Consider the following 23032-nt stretch of genomic DNA (forward strand, 5'->3'; position numbering starts at 1 on the left):
TTGAATATTAAGGGGATGATATATATGCCCATCCTTAATACTCTACTAATATATTACTGGGCACTGGCAAAAAGACCTCCATGCCTTACCACTAACACTGTAAAGCCTCTCCCTTTTTTTTCAGGCTTGAATGTAGAAGTACTTAAAGGATTTTGGCATGCCTCATTGTTAATTCTATGGAATTATCCACTAAATAAAACTTAATTAGTTTGGTTTCAGAAGCCTGAAAAACAGTGATTTTAATTCCAATTCCTTAGTGGCACAAAAGCAGATTTTAATTCCAATTCCTTAATGGCACAAAAGCAGTTTATGTAATGGTAACTTGTTATATAAAGCATGAGAATTTGATGGCTGAATAGAACATTTTTGAGGTTAGCTGATATTTATTGCAGTATCAGTATTGACTTATCGAGGAAAAAAAGAGCAGAACTTTTCCATCATTGGGTTATTATTCTGATCATGTTGTGTATTATTTAATTTACTTGACTTGAGCTTATTGATACTTTTCTAAGTATTGAGTAGTTATTATACTATAATTTTAAATTAACTTATAGTCTGAGATTTATTTTCACTTTACATCAAATTTTTATTTCCAAATTCATCAAATGAAAATGTTTTCTTTTTCTATAAAATGGGGGCAGCAAAAATAAAGTACTTTTGGTGCTTTAACATCTGACCTGATTTAAAGGTGACATTGTAACTCAAGTCACATACTAGATTTTGTAAAGGTTGGTCTTTTTGTGAAAGTGAAAGTATGATTTTTGAAAACAGGTTTATCAATAACTGTTGATTTTTATTTGATTCTGCTGAATTTTTTGTCTGTTTTAGGCAGCTAATCCAGGTTGTTTTCTGGAAGATTTTGTGAGGTGGTACTCACCCCGGGATTACATTGAAGAGGAAGTGATTGATGAAAAGGGCAACATGGTTCTGAAAGGAGAACTGAGCGCCCGAATGAAGATTCCAAGCAATATGTGGGTAGAAGCCTGGGAAACAGCTAAGCCAATTCCCGCTAGAAGGCAAAGGAGACTCTTTGATGATACACGGGAAGCAGAAAAGGTAACTGACGTTTGAGTATACTGCTAATTGTTGTTCTAGTATTTTAAAAACTATGATAGATATGAAAGCTTTGGACATACTTGAGAAGCAAAGCATTGAAATGTAATGAACCTTTTACATATTGAATATTCACATTTAAGATTTTAGAACTGGTTACAGGTAGTCCAAAGAATAAGGCATGCATATTTTACATAGAATGGTTACCATTGGACCATCTCACAGCATATGTCAAAAGCCTTAAAAATGATCATGTATTTTGACTTAGCAGTTCTACTGCCAAAAAAATGTATTAAAGGAATAATGAGAGATACATAAAGATCAGTGTTCAAGAATGATGTTCAAAAAGTTTCATAGTGAAAAAGTAGATACAGCCAACATTTCCAAAAATAAGGCTTTGTTTAATAAATTATGATATATCATTTAGTAGACTGCATTGCAATTATTAAAAAAAACATTGGAGTTCTGGAGAATATTGGCAGCCACCTGATATCAAGTTGTCCCACATACCCTTCTACCCACCCAACTCCCAAAAGACCCCATGAAATTAAGTAGAGTACAGAAATCCATGCTGTCAGCATTACTACAGTTAGAGATTACAGTGATCTTTGAATTAACTAAGTAAGTAGAGAAATAAGCCAGATTCCAGTGGATTTCCCACTGTTGTAAGCCTGTGGGTGTAGAGAGTATGGACAGGGAGTCTTAAGAAGAAATGCTGAGGGATACAGAAGACTTAAATGCAGCCCAGTCACTCCAGAAAGATTGCTCCTAACACTAAGTGTCAAAATACTCAACACAGGTAGGGCTTGAGAGTTAACAGCACTGGCTACAGGGACGTGGCTTGACAGTAAGCAGGACCAGAAGTGGACACTCAGAGAGACTCTGCCTTAGGACGAACCAGGTAGATAAGTGGGAATGATATACCCCTTAGAGATAAAGCATTGATGGGAACGAAGGAAACAAGGGGAAGATTAAAGATTCTGTAGGAATGAAAGAGAAATAAGACATATCAACCTCCCTCATCTCCTGCCATCCATTAAAGAAATTATGCAGAAGAGGGCACTTTTGAACTGTGACATGACCAATAATAGTAAAGAGCAGACCACATCTATATGAAACTACTATAAAAAACGGAAAGCACAAATTGGATCATTTCAGCTAATAAAAACATTTCCCAGAAAACTGACCACAAAGCAGAAGAAAATTGTAACATGACAGTCCAAACTGAGTCAAATATTCTCAAACAAGTATGGGGGATATGAAAAATCATGTTAAATTAGAAATACTAAAAACAAGAGCACAAATGAATCCAAAACCCCACAAAGAAATGAAACTACTGTTGATTTAACTCAGGATAGAAGTATAAGAAAAAGACAACCATATCAAAAACAAAGACTAAATTACATGGCACCCACAGAAGAATAGGTTCATATTTAAATTTAATAAAAGGCATTGAGGAAAAGCAGCAAAACAGCCAAGAGAAAATGAGATAAAGGAGTAAAGGGACTGGGGAGAAAATAGAAAAATGAAAGATAGGTAGAGTAGGAATAATACTCATTTTATCAGAGTCCTTGAAGCAGAAAAATCAGAGCACTAGAACAGAACTAATAAAACTGCAATTTAAGAAAACTTTCTGGTAATGAAAGAAAACCCAAATTTACACATTGAAAGGGCTCACTGGGTACAGGGGAAAGTGGACTAGGAGTAGTGAGCTCCAAATTATGTCACTGTAATACTACTAGACCTTAAATATTTTAAAAAACAAAAACAAGAAACTCAGACCCTGCAGGCAAAAACATGAAAATAATTTACAAGGGAAAGAGAACGAGAGAGTTGTCAGATTTCTCAACAGCAGGGCAGTGTGGAGCAGAGTTTTCAAGAAGTATAAGGAAAAAATACACACTAAAGATTTTACATTCCACCGAGATGTCCAGGTAGTGAAGGCTATAAAAAATGTTTTCTCTGAGATTTTGCCCATATAACTGTATACGTGTGCCCTTCCTGAGGAGTCCACTACAGCTGCCCCAGTCCAATAGAACTTCCTGCAGTGTTCAGAATGGTTATAGCTATGCTGTCCAAAATGGTAGCCCCTGGCCATATGTGGCTTTAATGAGCACTTGAAATGTGGCTTGTATAACATAGGAACTGGATTTCTAAATGGCTGCATTTGGCTAGTGGCTGCCTTATTGAACAACATAGTATAGGAGGATGAACTTACCCAACCAAGAGATGACTAGGGAAACTTTGGCAAAGGGCTTATGGGTGAGCATTTCATTTATTTAATTTTAGAGCTAAGACTAAAACTAGATGGGGACATGGGTAGAAGAAGCATATGTAAAAACTGTATATTAGGGCGGCAAAGTAGAGAGAATGCAGCTATAAAAGTTAGGATGGAAAAAGAAGGAGGAAAGTAGAATGAAATCATTGACTGTTACACAGATAATAAGTGGTAAGCAAAGGATACCATTTAAAATTATCAGACCAGTTCATGAAATAGATAAAGATATAAGTGAATTAAGGGCAGCATAAAAGGTATTAATACAAGGTTATATACTAGAGTAAAAATATAAACCTTCCTAAGTACAATGGAAAAATTATTCAAAAGCAAACAACACACACCAAATAGAGTAACACACATAATAAAAATCATATCACATGCAGAGTAATTACAGTATAAGATAGTCATATAAAACCCAACTCTGCTGTCAACAAGGCATTCTGTTATTCTTTTTATGAAGTAACTATAACAATGTACCTAAACCTGTAGCCTTCAGAAAGGCTACAAAGTAAACAATGGACAGAGATTTACCAGGTAAATGAAAACGTTAAAAAAGCAGGAGTTTTAATCCTAATGCCAGACAAAATAGAATTGAAGCAGAAAAGCATTAAATGAGATACACAAGGATGCTTTATAGTCTAAAAGTGATATTTCACAATGAGGATATATAGTTGTTAATGTTTATGTACTAGATAACACGGTAACCATTTGTATAAAACAGAAACCATGGGAGATGCAAAAAGAAATAGATCAAAACACACTAATAACAGAGGACTTTTAACACACTCAATACAAGACAGGTAAACAAAACTAAGAAAAGATCTAAACAAGATAATAAGGTTGATCTTTTAGATGTATCTCAAACACTATACCTTGATAATAGAAACTGTACTTTCTTTTCAAGCACACATGGAACATTCACAAAAACTGATAGTAGGGACTTCCTGGTGGCGCAGTGGTTAAGAATCCACCTGCCAATGCAAGGGACACAGGTTCAAGCCCTGGTCTGGGAAGATAACCACATGCCGTGGAGCAACTAAGCCCATGCGCCACAACTATTGAGCCTGAGCTCTAGAGCCCACGAGCCACAACTACTGAGCCCGTGGGCCACAACAACTGAAGCCCGCACACCAAGAGCCCATGCTCCGCTACAAGAGAAGCCACCTCAATGAGAAGCCTATGCACCACAACAAAGAGTAGCCCCTGCTCACTGCAACTAGAGAAAGCCCGTGTGCAGCAACGAAGACCCAATGCAGCACCCCCAAAAAAGAAAAAAAAATTTATACAAAGAAACAAAAACAAAAAACTGATAGTATATTAGGGCACAAAGAAAACATCAGTGGGTTTCATAGTGGCAATAAGACCAATACTCTGATCTCTGCAATAAAGCTAGTAATTAAAAGTTAAAAACCCTAGGCCTTCCAACTGGAAATTTAAACAGCACTTAGGTGAAAGGGGAAATACAAAGAGGAACTATAGAATTCCTGAAAAATAATGATGATGAAAATACTGCATAACAGAGCCTATAGGATATATTTAAGAAGCGATCAAAGGAAAATCCATAGCCCTAAATACCTACATCAAGAAAAAGCAAAAGAGGTGGTGCAGTGGTTAAGAATCCGCCTGCCGGTGCAGGGGACACGGGTTCAATCTCTGGTCCGCGAAGATCCCACATGCTGCGGAGCAACTAAGTCTGCGCCACAACTACTGAGCCTGCACTCTAGAGCCCGCGAGCCACAATTACTGAAGCCCGTGCACCTAGAGCCTGTGCTCCGCAACAAGAGAAGCCACCACAATGAGAAGCCTGTACGCTGCAACTAGAGAAAGCCCACGCACAGCAATGAAGACCCAATGTAGCCAAAAATAAATAATAAAATAAATTTATTTTAAAAATTATTTAAAACAAAAGAATGAAAATTATTGGATTAATAAATTCCTAACTCAAAAACCTAGAAAAAGAACAACAAAGTAAAACCAGATGAAAATTAAGGAAGGGCAGTCATAAAGATAAAATGCAGATAACAGTGAGGTAGAGAACAGAAAAACAGATCAAATTAATCTGGTTTAAAAAAAAAATCAAAGTAGATAAGCCGTTGGCTACCTTAATCACAAAAGAAAGGGAAAAAAGCATGCATATGCAAAATAAATGATGAAAAGGGCAAATGACTATTGATTCAGAGGAAGTATTTTTTTAAACATACTGAAAATTTGAAAACTGAGATGAAATGGATGACTTCTTAGGAAAATGCAGTGTACCAAAACTGACCCCAGTAAAGACAAAGTATATATAAACAGACCAGTTTCCAAAGAAGAAATAGAGACAGTTATCAAGGAATAACCCTGTAAAAAAGCACCAGGCCTAGATGGTTTCACAGGGGAATAGAGAGACCATGTAGTTCCAATGCTGCACAAATTGTTTCAATGCATAGTAATTGAAGGAAATTTTGCAGAATCTTTTTATGAAGTAACTATAACAATGTACCTAAACCTGATAGAGACAGCATACAAAAAAAAAGTTACAGAACAGTAATAAGAAATTGAATGCAAAAATGCTAAGTGAACAGACTCTATTATCACTTTAAGAAAATAACACATGTTGATTGAATGCAAGGATGATTATTTGGAACTCTATTTATACAGTATAATTGACTGGATTAACAAGTCTAAGTAGAAAATTGTATCATTATGAAGCAGAGGCATAGGAGCTAAAAAGAAAAACACTTTGCAGATTATGTGGCAGTATACTGGAAAAAATCTAAAGAATCATTGTTAAAACTAATTCAAGCAAAAGAATTCAGCAAGGTAGCAGGATATAAAGTTAATATACAACTAGTAGCACTCATGTACACAAATAATAGCTATTCTGAAGATGTGAATGTCATTATCTTTTCACTATAAGAAGAAAAACCATTAAAATACTTGGGAATAAACTTTAACAAGAAATCTTTGAAATCTGAATAAAGAAAACAAAACGCTCCTGAAAAACACAGTTGAACAAATAGAAAGATAACCCTTGTTCCTGGTTAGGAAGTCTCAATATCATTAAGGTCAGTTCTACCTAAATCAATTTATAAATTTAATGCAATCCCAATAAAAACACGAAAAGGCTTTATTATGGAGCCAGACAAGTTGGTACTAAAGTTCATATGGAGAAATAAAAATGCAAGTTAGGACTCAGGGGTTTGGAGAGAAGACGTTAATGGATTTCTTTTTGGGGTGCTGAAAATGTTATAAAATTGATTGTGGTTTTTGGTTGTACAACTCTGTAAATATACCTAAAACCACTGAATTGTACACTTTAAGTGGGTGAATTGTTGTTTAAAAAGCACATGCAGGAATAGCTAAGAACAGGTTGAAAAGAAAGAGCTATGGGGGAAGGGAGGGAAAGGGTGGCAACTAACCCAACCAGATTTTAAAGCACAGTACAAAGCCTCACTATTTAAATAATGTGATACTGGGGCATAAATAGCTCAGTGAAACAGAATGGAAAAGTCCATAACTACATGTGGAAATCTACTATATGATGAAGATGGCATCTCAATCACTGGGGTATAGATGGCCTTTTTAATAAATGGTCTTGAGATAACAATAACCTTTTAGAAAAAGATAAATTAGTTCTCTCTCATATACCATAGACAAGAATGGACTGAAGACGAAGCTGTAGGAGCACTAGAAGAAAACATGGGTGAATTCCTCTGTAACCTGAATTTAGAGAAAGGAGTCAAAACCGAGATGCAGTTAAAAATGTGATTGATAGAATTTGTTTTAAAAAAAAAAAAACTCTTGCATGACAAAAAGAAAAGTAAATTCAAAAGACAAATGATAAACCGAGAGAAATATTTGTAAACTGGGAGAATATGTATTGCAGATAAAGGGCCAAATACTATAGAAAAATGGTCAGGAGATATGAGTAGAGAACTCACCATGAAAAGGATAATTACCCTTAAACCTATCAAAAGATGTTCAACTTCATTCATGATAAGAGAAATGCAAATTAAAACTGTACTGAGATAACCATTTCTCACAATCAGATTGGCAAAAATTCAAAAGCTTGATAAATAGTGAGGCCATGAGGCACCAGGCCCTCTCATACAGTACTGGTAAGAGGCTAGATGGTCCAGGCCCTTGTGGAGGGAATTTGGCAGTATTTAACAAAATTTACATATGCATTTACCCTTTCACTTAAAGCAATCCCATTTCTAGGACTTTTCAACAGAACAAAAATACAGATGCATTAAGTTATTCATTGCTGCATTACTTGTAATTACAAAATATGGAAACTATCTACATGCCCAAGCTTAGGAGCTTTGTGGAATACACTGTAGTTCATCTGCATAACTGAGTACTATGTAGCGGTTTAAAAAAGAAAAAGAAAAAAGGAGAAAAACCTTTATTAACTGATAGAAACCAGCTTCTAGGATATGTTTTTAAGAGAGAAGTATAAAAGTGTATAAAAGTAAAGTATAAAAGAGTATCAAGGAGTATAGTAAAGTATAAACGAGTATAAAAATAAAGTATAAGAGTATAGCTTCATTTTGTGTTTAAAAAAACGGGGGGGGGGCGGCAATTAAGAAAACATATCTATTTATGTTTACAAAAAGACACTCAGTAAGGATAAACCAGAAAACACTGAAATTAGTTACCCAGAAGGTTTGGAGGGGGAGGGAAAGATAGAGTGGGAGGAATATGGGGGGCAGGGGTTACACTTAGAAAAGAGTGTGCTTTCTGTATACATTTGACTCTGGAAGAATGTAATGGTCTACATTCAAAACTTAAATCAAGAAGAATAGAAAGAGGGGAAATAACCTAAGACTGAAAGCAAGCTGAGATAAACTAGCTGTATTTCAAATGAATAACATCTACACTGAAAGGGGGATGGAGTGGGAGGAAGAAATCTAATTCAGGTAATTTATGGACAAAAGATATGTTTGACTGTATACCTTCAGGTGTGGTGGGTGGCGGGAGACCACAGGAAACAAATCTTCAACTCGTACTTTCTAGGTTTGTTTTTATAGTGATATGGGTAAGCAATTCTGAACCTTGTACATGGATTATTGTTTGAGCAAAGGAGTAATTTGGTATTGTTGGGAGCCAGAATTCTCATTGTGGAAGTGAGATGCCAACGTGGAATTGAGGAAGGCAAAGAAGACCCAGTGGCAGTGATTGGAATTGGAGGTATTGGTATGGACTCATAGGTTTCTAAAATACAGATAGGTATGTGGGTATGTACATATGTATATATATAAGCATACATTTCCTAGCTCACTTCTGTAGGGATCTAGAAGCAGTGACATCCTGGTAGCAGTGAGCACATATATTTTGATTTCTAGAACATTCCTTACTAAAAGGAACCATGCTTTCTTCAGAGAAATGGCTGATTTCAGGATTGGGGCAGGGAAGGTGTAAGATATGTGGAAGATCATGTGTTGCCAGAAAATAAGGAAGGGTTTTTAAAAAAGATGGGGGCATTTCATAAGTAGCTAGGTTGAAGGGGCTCTTACTGGCCAAATCTGGACAATTTGAGTGCCAGATAAGGACAGTAATGAATTATAAACCATTGGATAGAAATCATAACCCATGGGTCCACATTGATAATATGTAGATAAATAAAAAAATGGGAGAGAAGGGAGGGCATTTCAGCACAAAGATGAATGATAAATATAGAGGATACGTTGGAGTTGGAAACTTCATTTTACAACCATATTTATTGTAACTGGTTCAGGTAAGAATCATCAATAGATTTTAAGTCTAGGTGGAAATCTGGGTGAAGAGTGTCATACTTGCATGGTTTTAAAGTGGCTCTTTACAGATTATACTTCTGAATTGCAAGGGAATAAATAATAAGTATGCACTGGAGAAATGGGACAGTACCTTGACTGAATGATCAAAATGAATATCACCAATAAGGGGCAGATTGTCTGCATTGAGATGTGATAATCTGAAGGGTCCAACATCACTTATGTACTGTTGGGTCCAAGAGTGCATAATCTGCATCTAATAATGAGGAAACATTAGAGAAACCCCAAATGAGAAACACTGTGTTTTAAAAAGAGCTAAAAAAAACAAAATACACACAACTGTGGGAGAAGATTAAAGAAACACAGGAACCAACTGAAAGATTACCCAATGGCCAACACTGGAACAATTTGCACAATAATAAAAAAGTATTGGATTATAATCAAAATATAAATATCCTTGAGTCTATAGCGATAAAAATAAATCATGGAATAAATTGGAGAGGAGAGACAAATCTCCCATGCATAAGAACTCTAAATCTACTCTGCCATCAAGGAAATGGAGCATACCTCTGCACTCCATACGTGTGGGCTGTGCGCGGTGACTTCCTTCTGTAGTACAGTATGCAGCATAGGGGAAAGGAGGAGCTGTACAGTGCAGAGACCTGACAAACACCACCGTAGCCAGGTGAGCAGGGGAGACAACAGGGATAATAAGTCACATCTTGATATGATGAAAATGGCACTCTACCTCTTTGGTCTTCCTCCCCAAAACATATAACTGCAGTTTAATTATCAGAAAAACAGCAAATAAGTCATAATTGAGGGACTTTTTACAAAATACCAGACTAGAATTCCTCAAAACTGTCTAAGGCCAGTAAAAACAAGAAAGTCTGAGAAACTGTCACATCCAAGGGGAGCCTAGAAACATTACTACTAAATATAATGTGATATCCTGGATGGGATCCTGGAATAGGAAAGGGACATTAGATAAAAACAAATATTGAGAGCCTCATTATTCATAATAGCCCCAAAGTGAAACTAATCCAAATGTCTATCAACTGATGGATAGATAAACAAAATGTTGTATATCCATACAATGGAATATAACTCAGCCATAAAAATGGAGTTCTGATATATGTTGTAACACAGATGAACCTTGAAAGCATTATGCTGAGTGAAAGAAGCCAGAAACAGAAGGCCACATATTACATGGTTCCACTTACATGGATTATCCAGAATAGGCAAGTCCATGGTGAAGGAAAGTTCGTTTAGTAGTTGCTGGGGGATAGGGGGTAGTGACTGCTTTTGGCCACTGGGTTTCTTTTTGGGGTAATGAAAATTTTCTGGACTTAGATAGTGGTGATAGTTGCATAAACTTGCAAATATGCTAAAAACCACTGAAATGTACATTTTAAAGTGAATTTTATGGTATATAAATTATATCTCAATTCCTTAAAACTAAGGAAATAGGAATAAAGTATGGAATTTAGTTCACCAAAAAAGGGAGGATGACTATACTCAAAATGTCAATGTTAAAAAAGACAGACTGGAAAACTTCCAGATTCATTGAGATTAGAGAGGTGTGATAACTAAAGCCAATGCATGATCTTTAACTGGATCCCGTATGGTGGTGGGAAAAGGTTATAAAAGACATTATTCAGTCAGTTGACAAAGTTGTACTAAGGATAATAGCTTAGATTAAAAGTATTTGATCAGTGTTAATTTAGTTTAACTACATTTTTAATTTTAGGAAATACAGATACTTGGAGTTAAAGGGACATCGTATATGGAACTTGATCTCAAATTATTCAGAAAAAAATGTATGTGTGTATATATTTTATGCACCTACAGAGGAGGAGAGATACCTGTGATAAAAGAAATGAGGTAAAAGGTTAGCAGATCAATGTAGGCAAAGGGTGTACAAATATTTTGTATTCTTGGAAATTTGTTTTTCTGTGAGTTAAGGAAAACAGCATTTGGAATAGTGTTAACAAGGATGTTCAACAGTGGGAACTCATATTATTACTCTATATAAGAATGTAAATCTGTTCAAATACTTGGTAAAATAATTTGGAATATGACTTCAGTATTTGAAAAATAATAATTTTGGCATTGTCTATTTTTAGATAGATATCCTGAAGAAATTCCTCTACATGTGCACCACAAACATATGAAATAGTGTGACAGGAACATTATTTTAATAGTCAAAAAATGGGGGGGCATTTTAATACAGCAGTGAAAATGAGTAGACTAGAGCATGTACCAGTATTAACATCTATGCATCTCAGAAATAATGCTGAATGAAAAACAAGTCACTGAGGAGCATAACCAGAAGCAATCCATTTATACAAAGAATTAAAACCAGACAAAACTAAGCAACACATTGTTTAGGGCTACGTACATATGTGAGACAGCTATGAAGAAAAATGAAAGAAGGGAGGGCACAAGGGGGACTTGGAAGGTACTGGTGATGTGTTTCTTAAGCTCATTGGTGTATAAACGAGTGTTTGTGTTTTCTGTATTTATAAAATACTCTGGGTATGTGTATTTTTAAAAAGTTTTAAAATTTTAAAAACGTTTCAAAATGCAAAACCCTCCAAGGCAAATAATTTTAAACATAAATCATTAAATGAGCAAAGCAAGTTATGAAATTGTGTATGAGTTTTTGTTAAGAAATTGCATATGCATCTGTATCTTTGTGTTTATAGAAATAAGTCTGAGAAGAAAAACACAAAACTGTGTTGTTCCTTAGGAAGTAGGATTTCTAGAGAACTTTTGCATTATACTTCTTTGTATTTACTTATGTACTTTTGAGATCTGTGAGCATTTATCAGCCAGGCTCATATTTTGAGATTATATTTCTTTTGTCTTTACTGCTGTTGAATAAAGAGCTTAAAGGTAGGGTCCAAGTGTTATACATACTTTTCTGTGTGTTTTTTTAATCAGAAAAATAATAAAACAATTTCCATTTTAGAAAACAATAAAACCAAAAAATTTAGAGGAAGGTCACTAGCAATGTTTAGAAATCTTAACTGAGGAATGCAGGTTACAAAACAGTATTTTACATACTTAATATTAGTTCACTTAATATATTATGTATATTCAAAATCTTTAAAAAATCCTGGAATGAAAATGCTCCACCACTAACAATTATTATTTCTAGGTGGTATAATTTTCAGGTGGTTTAAATTTTCTTTGTATTTTCCTAATCTGCATGTATTACATATGGAAGTAGGAAAAAAAATTATGAGAGTATTCACCATTATTAAGGACTGAAGTTCTTAGATGATTTCAGTAACATTATTCTTACCTTTGGGAGTAGCAGCTACTTACCTGAATGAGCAGCGGTAGGTACTAAGAGAAGAGAAGAGAGCTCATCTCTACCCTTGTTACAGATGTGAGTTCAGTGGTACTCTTTCATCGGGTTGGCCAAAAAGTGCCTTCGGTTTATCTTTTTGAGCAAAGAACTGTTCCAGGTGCCTTTTACAGTCTTTCAGGGAATTGAAATTTTTTCCATTAAGAGAATTTTGTAAAGACCGAGATAAATGGAAATCCAAAGGTGCAATGTCCGGTGAATACAACCAGTGAATCAGAACTTCCCAGCCAAGCTGTAACTGTTTTTGTTTCATCATCAAAGAAACATGTGGTCTTGCATTATCCTCATGGAAGATTATGCATTTACTGTTGACTAATTCTGGATACTTTTCATTGAGTGCTGCTTTCAGTTGGTCTTTTTGGGAGCAGTATTTGTTGGAATTAATCATTTGGTTTTCTGGAAGGAGCTCATAATAGAGGACTCCCTTCCAATCCCACCATATACACAACATCACCTTCTTTGCACGAAGACCAGCCTTTGTTGTGGTTGGTGGTGGTTCATTTCGCTTGCCCCACGATCTCTTCCATTCCACATTGTTGTATTGTTTCATTGCCTATCACAGTCTGTTATAAAAATGGAACGTTTGGGACTTCCCTGGTGGTGCAGTGGTTAAGAATCTGCCTGCCAGTGCAGGGGACACGGGTTCGAGCCCTGGTCTGGGAAGATCCCACATGCCACGGAGCAACTAAGCCTGTGCGCCACGACTACTGAGCCTGCGCTTGAGCCGACAAGCCACAACTACTGGGCCCATGTGCCACAACTAGAGCCCGTGCACCACAACAAAGAGTAGCTCCCGTTTGCCATAAGTAGAGAAAGCCTGCGTGCAGTAACGAAGACCCAATGCAGCCATAAATAAATAAATAAACAAATAAATAAACAAACAAAAACCCGGAACGTTTTCATTATGTTTAAGTAGAGAATCACACGCAGAAATATGGTCAAGAAGGTTTTGTTCGCTTAACTTATGTGGAACCCAAACATCACATAACCAAGCTGGTGCAAATTTTCAACGCTCGATTTGGATGTTTTGAGTATGTCATCTATCTCCTGCGTGGTATAACGTTGATTGTTCTCAATGTCTCAATTTGATCCTTGTCAACTTCAACTGGTCTTCCCGAGCGTGGAGCATCATCCAACAAGAAATCTCCAACACGAAACTTCTCAAACCACTTTTGACGTGTTTAATCAGTCACAGCACCTTCTCCATACACTGCACAAATCTTTTTTTTTGCATTTCAGTTGTGTTTTTACCTTTCTTGAAATAATAAAGCATAATATGCCAAAAATGTTGTTTTCTTCCATCTTCAATATTAAAATGGCTACACAAAAATCCACCAATTTTGCTAAGTCTTTTTTTGAATGCACACTGATATGACAGCTGTCACATACGATCTAACAAAATTATTTCGAATGAAGTTAAAGAAAACTAAGTTGCTGCTAGAGCCATCTCATGGAAAAAAGTGAACGAACCTGTTGGCCGACCCAATAAATGGCTGCTTTATTCTTTGACAACTGCATTGATCAGTTATCTCACTTCATGTCTCCTTCAGGTGCTGCACTATCTGGCAGTACAGAAACCTGCAGACCTTGCTAGGCACCTGTTACCTTGTGTAATTCATGCAGCCGTACTCAAGGTAAAGGAGGAAGGTAAATGTCTTATTTGATTAGTCATTAGTTCATTTCCAAAATAAAAGTAGATTTTGCCTAACATCTAATGATGGCTTTGATATTTTTAAAAATAGAAAGTCTGGAAAACATTTCTTCAGTTAAGAAGATTATAAAGCAAATAATATCTCATTCCAGTAAAGTTTTGCACTTCCCCAATCCAGAAGACAAGAAATTGGAAGTAAGTCTGATCTTTCCAAGTGTTCTCCCCAGTTGGCAATAATTATTTTAAAGATACATTTTTTAAAGGCTTTTTGCTGTCTTCCAATGTATGCCTCTCCCCTTTCACACTGTTAGGAAATCATCCATCAAATTACTAATGTAGAAGCTATAATTGCTAGAGCCCGCTCACTGAAAGCCAAGTTTGGAACTGAGAAATGTGAACAAGAGGAGGAAAAGGAAGATCTTGAAAGGTAATTGCTATCTGATTAACTCATTTTTATCTGCAAATAGGAAAAGCCACCACTCTCTTTAGAAAATTTTTGTAAAATATTGAGAATCTTTTGTAGTGTTCCTCTATTTTTTGTAACAAACATTGGCTAGAGACAGAGAAATATTTATCATAGGATTTGACCTCTCCTGTATCTCTTGAGTATTTGCCACGTGTTTCCATTCCTCCTACTTTTAGAACGAAGGCTTCCAGGTCTCTCTTTCTAGGAGTGTCCTTGTTTGCTCTTGGAGTAGTTGCCTGTGGAGGAACTGGCTGTTTACTCTTTGTTACTTGCAGGGCCCCAGAGCTTTGCTTTCCACTCTCACTGTTCCTTAAGTACAGGCAGAGGTGTTTTGAAACTATTTCTGCTGAATATTCTTAGTTTTTACACGAGATTTACTAAAGAGTTACTAAATCTTCTGAACAAGATTTGTGGTAGCAAATGTGCATACCTTCTGTGCTTTGTGAATGTGTTTTGAAAGGGTGACCAGATGGCCTCTCCATGATGAGGCAAATTATTGGGTCAGTCTTTTCCTCCTTCCAAGATTTGGACCATTTCGAAGGGAGCCTGTCACTGTGGGTCCCTGTCCATTTTTTGCCTGAGGTACTTGAAAGGACGATGTTGTTTCAATAGGTGATAAAGTGTTTCCAGATTAGCTACTTGAGCAGCTTGAATTTGTTATAACTAAAATTTTCATCAGTCTTTCCATGAGAAATGGCATTATTGATGATAAATAATTAATATTATATGACAAGGCATTTGCTATAGCTTTTAACAAGTTCTTCTTTGAATATTATATCTTTTGTTGAAATTTTCGCCCAGCCTTCTTTGCTCTTGAAAATTCCTTCCTCTTAAATGAGAAGGATATGCTCTAATCACAGGAATTGTTTCTAAGATAGCAGTATGAGTTAGTGAGCAGGTGGTGCAGAGTTGGTGGCTCTGTGCCTTCGACTCTCTTAGCTCCACCATACGTTGTCTGCGATATACTTGGAAGTAGAGTGTTTCCAGCACATAATGGCACAGCTTACAGTTGAGACTTTGCCCAGCAAAACATGTATTTTAAGCGCATGCACACACACACACTCACACTCACACTCACTCATACACCTTAAAAGAACAAAAATGAGAAATAAGGACCATTGCTTTGCTGTATAAATTAAACATGGTTTTTGTTGTTAAAAATATTTTTAAAAATCTTTTATTTAGTGTAGCATCTTCTATAGTCTGAAAGGAATAGACTGAATATTTTTTCTTACACTTTGACAGAGATGGGCTTTTAAAAAAATTTACAAAAACAGTTGAAAGGCAGTAAGATTGTCATTTGAGTCGATTTTAATTCCAAATGTCGATCTGTCCTGTTAAAAAATTTCCACTCCAGCCTTGGTGTAGGGTTCGCCAGTATCATTTTGACGGTTTGTCCCCGAAATGAATCAGGGAGGATTGACCCAGTGTGAACTGAGCAGCTCGTTTTCTATCCTTTCATTACCTCTCTCTTCCAGGTTTGTGAGTTGCCTTTTGGAGCAGCCTGAGGTGTTAGTTGTTGGTGCAGGAAGAGGACATGCTGGCAGGATCATTCACAAGCTGTTTGTGAATGCTCAGAGGGTATGTGAGATTTCCTTATTGACTGTGTCATGATCTCTCCAGGCCTCTGCTCAGTAAGGTACTGTTTTGATTCCCACACATGGCCGATTCTACAGCTGCTAATAACAGCATTGGATTCGAACACTGAAGAAATAATGACTCTCAACAGTAACTTTTTAGTCTTTGAAATCCATCTGCTTTCTTACATGTTTAAATAAAATGATAAGTTTATTTTAGTACCTAAATTTCAGAAGTTAAAATGGCCTGAAATTCCTTGTTAATGAATCTGATAGGGACTTGTTTAGCAATGGCCAGTGCTGTGCTGTGGAAAAAATGTTTACTACTTTCAAATTAGAGTTTAGTTTTACCCGTTTTAAACTCCATGTACTGCAATGGATTCACAACTTAGCTTGGAGTTAGTAAATGTAACTATTCTTATAATGGTGAAGAGATCTAACTTCAGAGGGTTCCTAAGAAGGAAGAGCAAGATTCAGATTTTTAGGACTATGGAAAACAGTCTTCAGCACAGAAAGAAAGCTCAATTTGAAGACTTTCCTGGGTCATTAGCTCTACTGATAAAAATTTTAAAAATCGTATAGTACCTCTGACATTCTAAAACTGTTACGATTTGGATTTTTATGAGGATGGTATTAGTTATACTTTGGGTTGATTCTCTCTGTACTGATCTTGTTTACTGGTTAAGAGGTGCTGGTATTCCGTAGGTGATTCTCACATCAGGACTCAATAGTAAAGATTATGATAAAAGTATTTTGAAGTGTACTAAATACAGGGTGCCCCTTATGTAGCACTGTGATGACACTAGAATGGCCCAGTTTTGAAGGTATAATTCTCACAGTCAAATGAGAAAAAGAATTTTCGTGGGTTTACACATGGAATAAAAACTTCATAATCTCCTTTGCGTAGGTCTGGAGTGCATCGAATATATGAATTTGAATATATTCAAAATCATAGCCAAATATACTGATAGGAATTTTAGCAAGAACTAAAACCTGAGATTATTTATGGGGTGGCCCGCTAAATTTAAGGATTTCAAGTTAAAAACCAAATATTTCCTTATAAATTAAAGTTCTAGAAAACAATAGATGCTTACTTTGATTTATTTTGTTTTTCTCTCTGGCATGAAACCAGAACCAAGTCTGTTTTCACATCCTGTGATATATTTGTCAGTTTACTAGCCAGCGCTTATAAGCACATTTCCTTGTTAACACCAATATGAATTTTCCTTATACTGCAAAAATTCTTTCATTTTTAAAAACCTGTGTGTTAAGACGATTTAAAATCTGAAGTATTTATAAAATATTTTTAATGCTGAGAGTAGAACACTCTCATTGTTTTAAATACGTAAGCAAAATTATTTTCCCCAATATGGAAATAAGCTTTTTCCCTGAGACTGTAAGTAAAGTCTTAATGTAAAAATTTGGATAATACAGAGAATTATAATGAAAAATTAATGACACTGAAAAATGAATCACATTAATCTCACTACCCACTGGTGATCACTATCAACAGTTAACATCTAGTATATACAAATATATGTAAATTTTACAAAATAGGATTATATTACATAGTTTACTTTGTTCTTATTTTCCACTCAATGTAATTATCTTTCTGCATTAGTAAATATAAGAGCGTATCATCTTTTCACTGCGCTCATTGTATAGCTAATCCCCTTTAATGGATACTGAAATTGTACATTCATCCCACATTATATAATTTTAAAATATTTTAAACTTTCAAACCTTGAAGTGAATGTTTTTAGGGAATTGGCAGACTGTAATCCATATAACAAGCACCTGGTTGGTACATTTTTAAACTCACGTCTTAAATATCTGGTTAATTAATAGAAACCATTCAAATTTATTCACATAATTTTTCATAATTGATACTTTATATCAATTCTATTAAATCAAGATGTTAACTTTTTTAAAGTTATAAAATTTCACTGAAAATATTTTATAGCCTACAGTAATTTTACAGATTTAGAACTTTTCCTTAAAATCATACATTTTAATAAACTTTCATCATGATTTTATTTGTCAGTGGTATATCCATATTTAAATGGAATTCAGCAAACCACTGATTGGATTTTGCCTTAGTCTTTCTAAATTTAATAAGTCAGACATCTAGTCTTAAATTCATTGGGTTATCTATTTTTCAAGACATGAGTACTTTTTTTAGTATCTTAATCTTTGGGAAAAGAGCTAGATTTTTCCTGAATCATTTCCCCATTAAGTGACACTCTGTACGTTGCCTCTTTAGCCATCAGATGCATGAGTAGTGAGATTTGTCTGCTCAGTTGGACGGCTAGGTGTGTTGTATGTGGTGTGTTTTTGTCTTGATATTCTTTTGACAGGATCATGTTCCTTAACGTAGTGCATGCTGTCTCTGAAATAATCTTGCAGTCTCTTGTCTAGCTCTTTTTAAACCATCTTGCTTGTTTCCCTTTCATCACTGTTTCTTTTCTCACCCTTTCTCAAGCTGACTGAATCTTCTGATGAGGTAACAAAATAGCCTTTGTCCCTCATAGTTCCTTGTTCCTTCCCATCCCTCTAACTTCATAAGGTCATTAAGACTAACCAACCACCTCTTTAGCAGTCTGGGTTTGGCATACCTTTCTTGCTGGTGTTTAGCATAACATGATTTCATATTTCCATTGCCAAAACAATTATTTTTTTTCCAAATTAATGGTATTGTGAAAGAAACATAGTGATCAGAGTTAAAATGAAAGCTCTAGTTGAATACGTATTTTATTCAATTTTAATGAAAAAATAGATGCCTTTAATATTGAGAACTTCTCTTTTGTGGCCACTGCTACATTTCATGGACCTCTATCACTTCCGCGTTACATTAGTCACCCACCCAGCAAACAAAACCAGTGTCCTCAGTTTTAATTTGACAAATGAACCTTAAAAAGAATTGAAAGAATCGGTAAAAAAATCATCTTTCCAGACTCTGGAGAGCAGCATTTCCTTACTGGACTGAGGACATCAGACGTGGACTTGGGTCATTGCTAGAAGAAATGTATAGAAACCAGAACAGCTCCATTGTCCCTCTTCATCAGATGTCTGAATATGGCCCTCACTTTCCAAAGCAGATTGCCTGGCAGTCATTATCTCCTGTGTCACCAGTTTATTTGTAATCTCTGGCTGCTCATGCAGTGTTTCAAGCTTCTTGCATTTTCTGTGTTGTGATTTTTGAGCAATCGTAACATAACTGACTGCATTACTGAGTAATGTAGAACATTTTAATGTATTTATCATGCTTATTCAGCTGTCCTTCAAAATGATCTGAGTTTAGCATTCGGCCTGCTCTTGAACTAGCATGTGATTCTCTTCAAGGCTGCAGCCATGGCTCCGCCGGAGGAGGATCTGAAGAGGATGGTCCCCCCAGAAGAGAAGAGGCAGAACCTGGCGGCAGACTTCCCACCCGCTGCGGGCCGGGAGCTCATTTTGCGCACGACCGTGCCCCGGCCCGCTCCCTACTCCCGGGCTCTGCCTCAGCGCATGTACAGTGTCCTCACCAAAGAGGATTTCAGACTTGCAGGTGCCTTTTCATCAGATACCTCCTTCTTCTAATCCTTCTAGAGTTCCCTCATTTGTGGCTTCACAGACAGTGCTAACCCCTTCTGTGGGAAGGAGGTTGTGCCAGTCAGAACCTGAGAGGCCATGAAGAGGACCTGTCCAGTTTGGTGATCAAGAATCATACCAGCATCTGAGAGACTTTCCACTGGGCTCTCTAGGGTCTTGTGGGGGCAGAGGAATGGGCTTCAGCTATTGAAAGATTTCTTTCCCAAAGAGATGGCCCTTGTTGTTTGGGGGATGGGGGGGACCAGAACAACAGCAGGAGGTCTGTGTACTCCCTCCAGCAGGATTGTGTTCATTTCTTCTTTTTCGTGACTATCCCTTAGGCTATTGCCCTGCATTCATAGTCTCTGTAAACACCTATTATATTTATTAGTATCAAGTATGCAAAGTAGAGTACCAGTTAACTCAGATTTCTGGATATTTTGGTGGTAGCTTCTACTCCCAGAATCTGTTTTTAAAATACTAAATGACATTCTGTTTATTCAATCACCTGGTGGCCATCCTTACTGTACTGACTGACTTTTGATGAGCATTTTGAATATTCTAGGAGAAAGCCTGGAATTTCACAGTCTATGTGTTTTTCCATGTAACTGTGACTTAAATGTATTCCTTCCGATAAAAAAACTATATATTAAATGTCACTGCAAATTAGTTTTATATCTCTCGTAAGGTTTGTTTCTCTGACTTGTTTTGTCTTTGGTTGCCCTGGAAGATATCACCTTGCAGATCATTGTTCTCTCTCTTGCTGTACAACATGCATTCCTTTTTTTGTGGTTGCTTGCAGTATTTAATGAAGCAGAGATGAGCACATGCTAAAAATATAGCCTCTGAACGTAGAGATTATCGTGCAGTTAGTATAATTTGGCATATGTGCTAATGTAATGAATAGAAGATTACTTCAGTGAACTATTTTGCTTTTGTATTATAGTTAAAATGAAGATAATTGATGGGGGATGTGTAGCACCCAGCATAAGGATAACAACAACCTATGTCTAGTTGTATGACGATCAAGATTTATCAAGTCTGTGTTGCTATATGGCCTCTGTTCGGTAACCTTAAATCTATTTTTAGGGCTAAAATTCCCACTTTAATCCAAAGTAAAAAATGATTATACTGAAGCGTAGACCTTGCCTATGTAACTTTAAAGAATTAATAGAGCTTTGTAAACCCTATATTATTTTCATTAAAAAATGTAAATGTGTGTACATATATGTATATATATGCATACATATATATATATATATATGTATGTAGTATAGGAGGCTCTAGCTGATTACCTCCTGGCCTTCACAGCACTCTTCTCTGAGATGCTGGATTTGACTGCTGCTGGTAAACCACACAGTGCAGCCCGAGGACTGAGCGCAGTACCAAGGAGAAACATACCTTTCAAGGACAGCGTTTGTCTGCTTTCTAATGAGGAAGTTAATAACAAAAAAACATTTTTCAAAGAGAGGTTGGACTTTAAAAAGGTGCTGTGAATCTAATAAAATGGAAGGTGTTGCTTTCTCTGGCTAATTTTCTCTTCTTTTCTCCCCTCCAGTGGGCATTTTGTTCTTATTTCAATTAGCTTTATGCTGTCTCAGATTTTCCTAAATGTTTGCAGCCTGCTGAGTCTTGCAGGGATCTCAAGAACGCTTTGTGCTTTTTTTAATGACATTATCCCATTATACTTTTATTATAGTTAATGTGTTTGTTGATTTTAAGATATTTTTAAGTACCTACTTCATATCAGGTACTGTACTAGGCAATTAAGGTAAAAGAGAAACCGAACATACTCCCTCCTTTCAGTGACCTTCCCATCAGGTAGGGAAGACTGAGGTAACATTGCTATAAAACGGAGAGTGCAGTCAACTCGACGGTATGAACTAGAGGTCCAGTGTTTATTTAGTAATTCATTCATTCACTCATTTGTTGGTAGTGGAGACTAATACATGCAGTAATAGTGAATAGAGGACTTCCCTGGTGGTGCAGTGGTTAAGAAGCCGCCTGCCAACGCAGGGGAAATGGGTTGGAGCCCTGCTCCGGGAAGATCCCACATGCTGCGGAGCAGCTAAGCCTGTGCACCACAGCTACTGAGCCTTCGCTCTACAGCCCGCATGCTGCAACTACTGAGCCCGTGTGCCTAGAGTCTGTCCTCTTTAGCAAAGAGAAGCCACCGCAATGAGAAAAGCCTGCGCACCACAACAAAGTAGCCCCCGCTCGCCACAGCTAGAGAGCCTGCGCGCAGCAGCGAAGACTCAACACAGCCAAAAATAAATAAATAAATAGTGAATATGAGGGGTTATGGGAGAGGTTTTTCAGTCAGGCTTTAGGGATCAGGAAAATCTTTCTAGAGGAGATGATTTCTAAGTAGGAGCTGAGGTGGGAAGTATGGAAAATTGCTTGCAAAGAAGAACTACAGTTATTTCCCCGTCCCTGTACGCTTGCCCTAATTGTGATTGTGCCGCTGCTCCCATGAAGTGGACTTTATTTTTCCAGCCCTTCATTCTGGACTTTGTCGTGTCTTTCTTTGGTCAATGGGGTGTTAGCAAGTGTGACACAGGCAGAGACTTGAAAAGTATTTGCATGTTGAGGTTTGCCTTCTCTTCCTCTTGGGAACTGTGAGACATGCAAAGAAGCCTGCAGAAGGAAGAGAGAGTTGGCGTGGTCTTTTATGCTGCAAAAATGAACCGATACAGGAGGGCGTAGGAAGATTGTTATGGGTAGAGAACACAGAATGTGCAGAAAACTCAGGAGCAAAGGAAAATGTATCTTTGGAGAATAGCCAGCATTTCAGTTTGGCTGGGTGAGGTACCCAGAGTAGAAAGAGGCAAGATGTGAAGATGGTGAGGTCACTGAGGTGAGATGAGGAAGTTCTGGGTAAACCACAGCAAGAAGTTAGGGCCATGTCTTTGGGGCACTGGTGAGTCAAGAGTTTGAAGCAAGGGAGTGACGTGGTGGGTTTTAGACCACACTAAATGGATTGGAGAGGCTAAGAAGTATTTACACGTCCTAGATCTGGTACTAAATTGGAAAGTAGCAATTATATCATCAGTGGTTTTTTCCCCCTCCTTTGTGCTTTGTAACATGTTGCAGAGAGCCTGACAAGTGCTTGTGGAACCAATAGGAAGTGTCCTCACATGGGCCCTCCCACTTTATGTGTCCCTGTACCACCATAGTAATCCAGATTTTTCTTCAGGATGGGATTTTTAAAACTCTCTAAGCATTTATTTTTATATTCCATTCATTAGTTCAGCAGACGTTTATTGAATGCCAGCTATGTGCCAGGTACTGTCCTAGGCGATGGGGATACAGCAGTGAACAGG

At 36.8% G+C, this 23032-nt stretch overlaps 1 protein-coding gene across 2 annotated transcripts in view; it reads left to right on the forward strand.

The window, feature by feature from the left end:
* The window catches only part of RAB3GAP1 (RAB3 GTPase activating protein catalytic subunit 1), a 125230-nt gene extending 104848 nt beyond the window's left edge, over positions 1-20382 (forward strand). The window contains exons 19-25 of one of the 2 annotated variants that reach the window (XM_065880304.1): positions 829-1056; positions 13996-14092; positions 14188-14291; positions 14408-14523; positions 16041-16143; positions 18622-18642; positions 19482-19718. In XM_065880304.1, the coding sequence (XP_065736376.1) occupies positions 829-1056; positions 13996-14092; positions 14188-14291; positions 14408-14523; positions 16041-16143; positions 18622-18642; positions 19482-19718 (906 nt within the window). Of the gene's footprint in view, positions 1-828; positions 1057-13995; positions 14093-14187; positions 14292-14407; positions 14524-16040; positions 16144-18621; positions 18643-19481 lie in introns of both variants that reach the window. The other variant, XM_065880305.1, reaches the window with a different exon arrangement.
* The last annotated feature ends 2650 nt before the right edge of the window (positions 20383-23032 follow it).

Source organism: Phocoena phocoena, chromosome 7 (assembly GCF_963924675.1).
Source record: "Phocoena phocoena chromosome 7, mPhoPho1.1, whole genome shotgun sequence".
Lineage (NCBI taxonomy): Eukaryota > Metazoa > Chordata > Mammalia > Artiodactyla > Phocoenidae > Phocoena > Phocoena phocoena.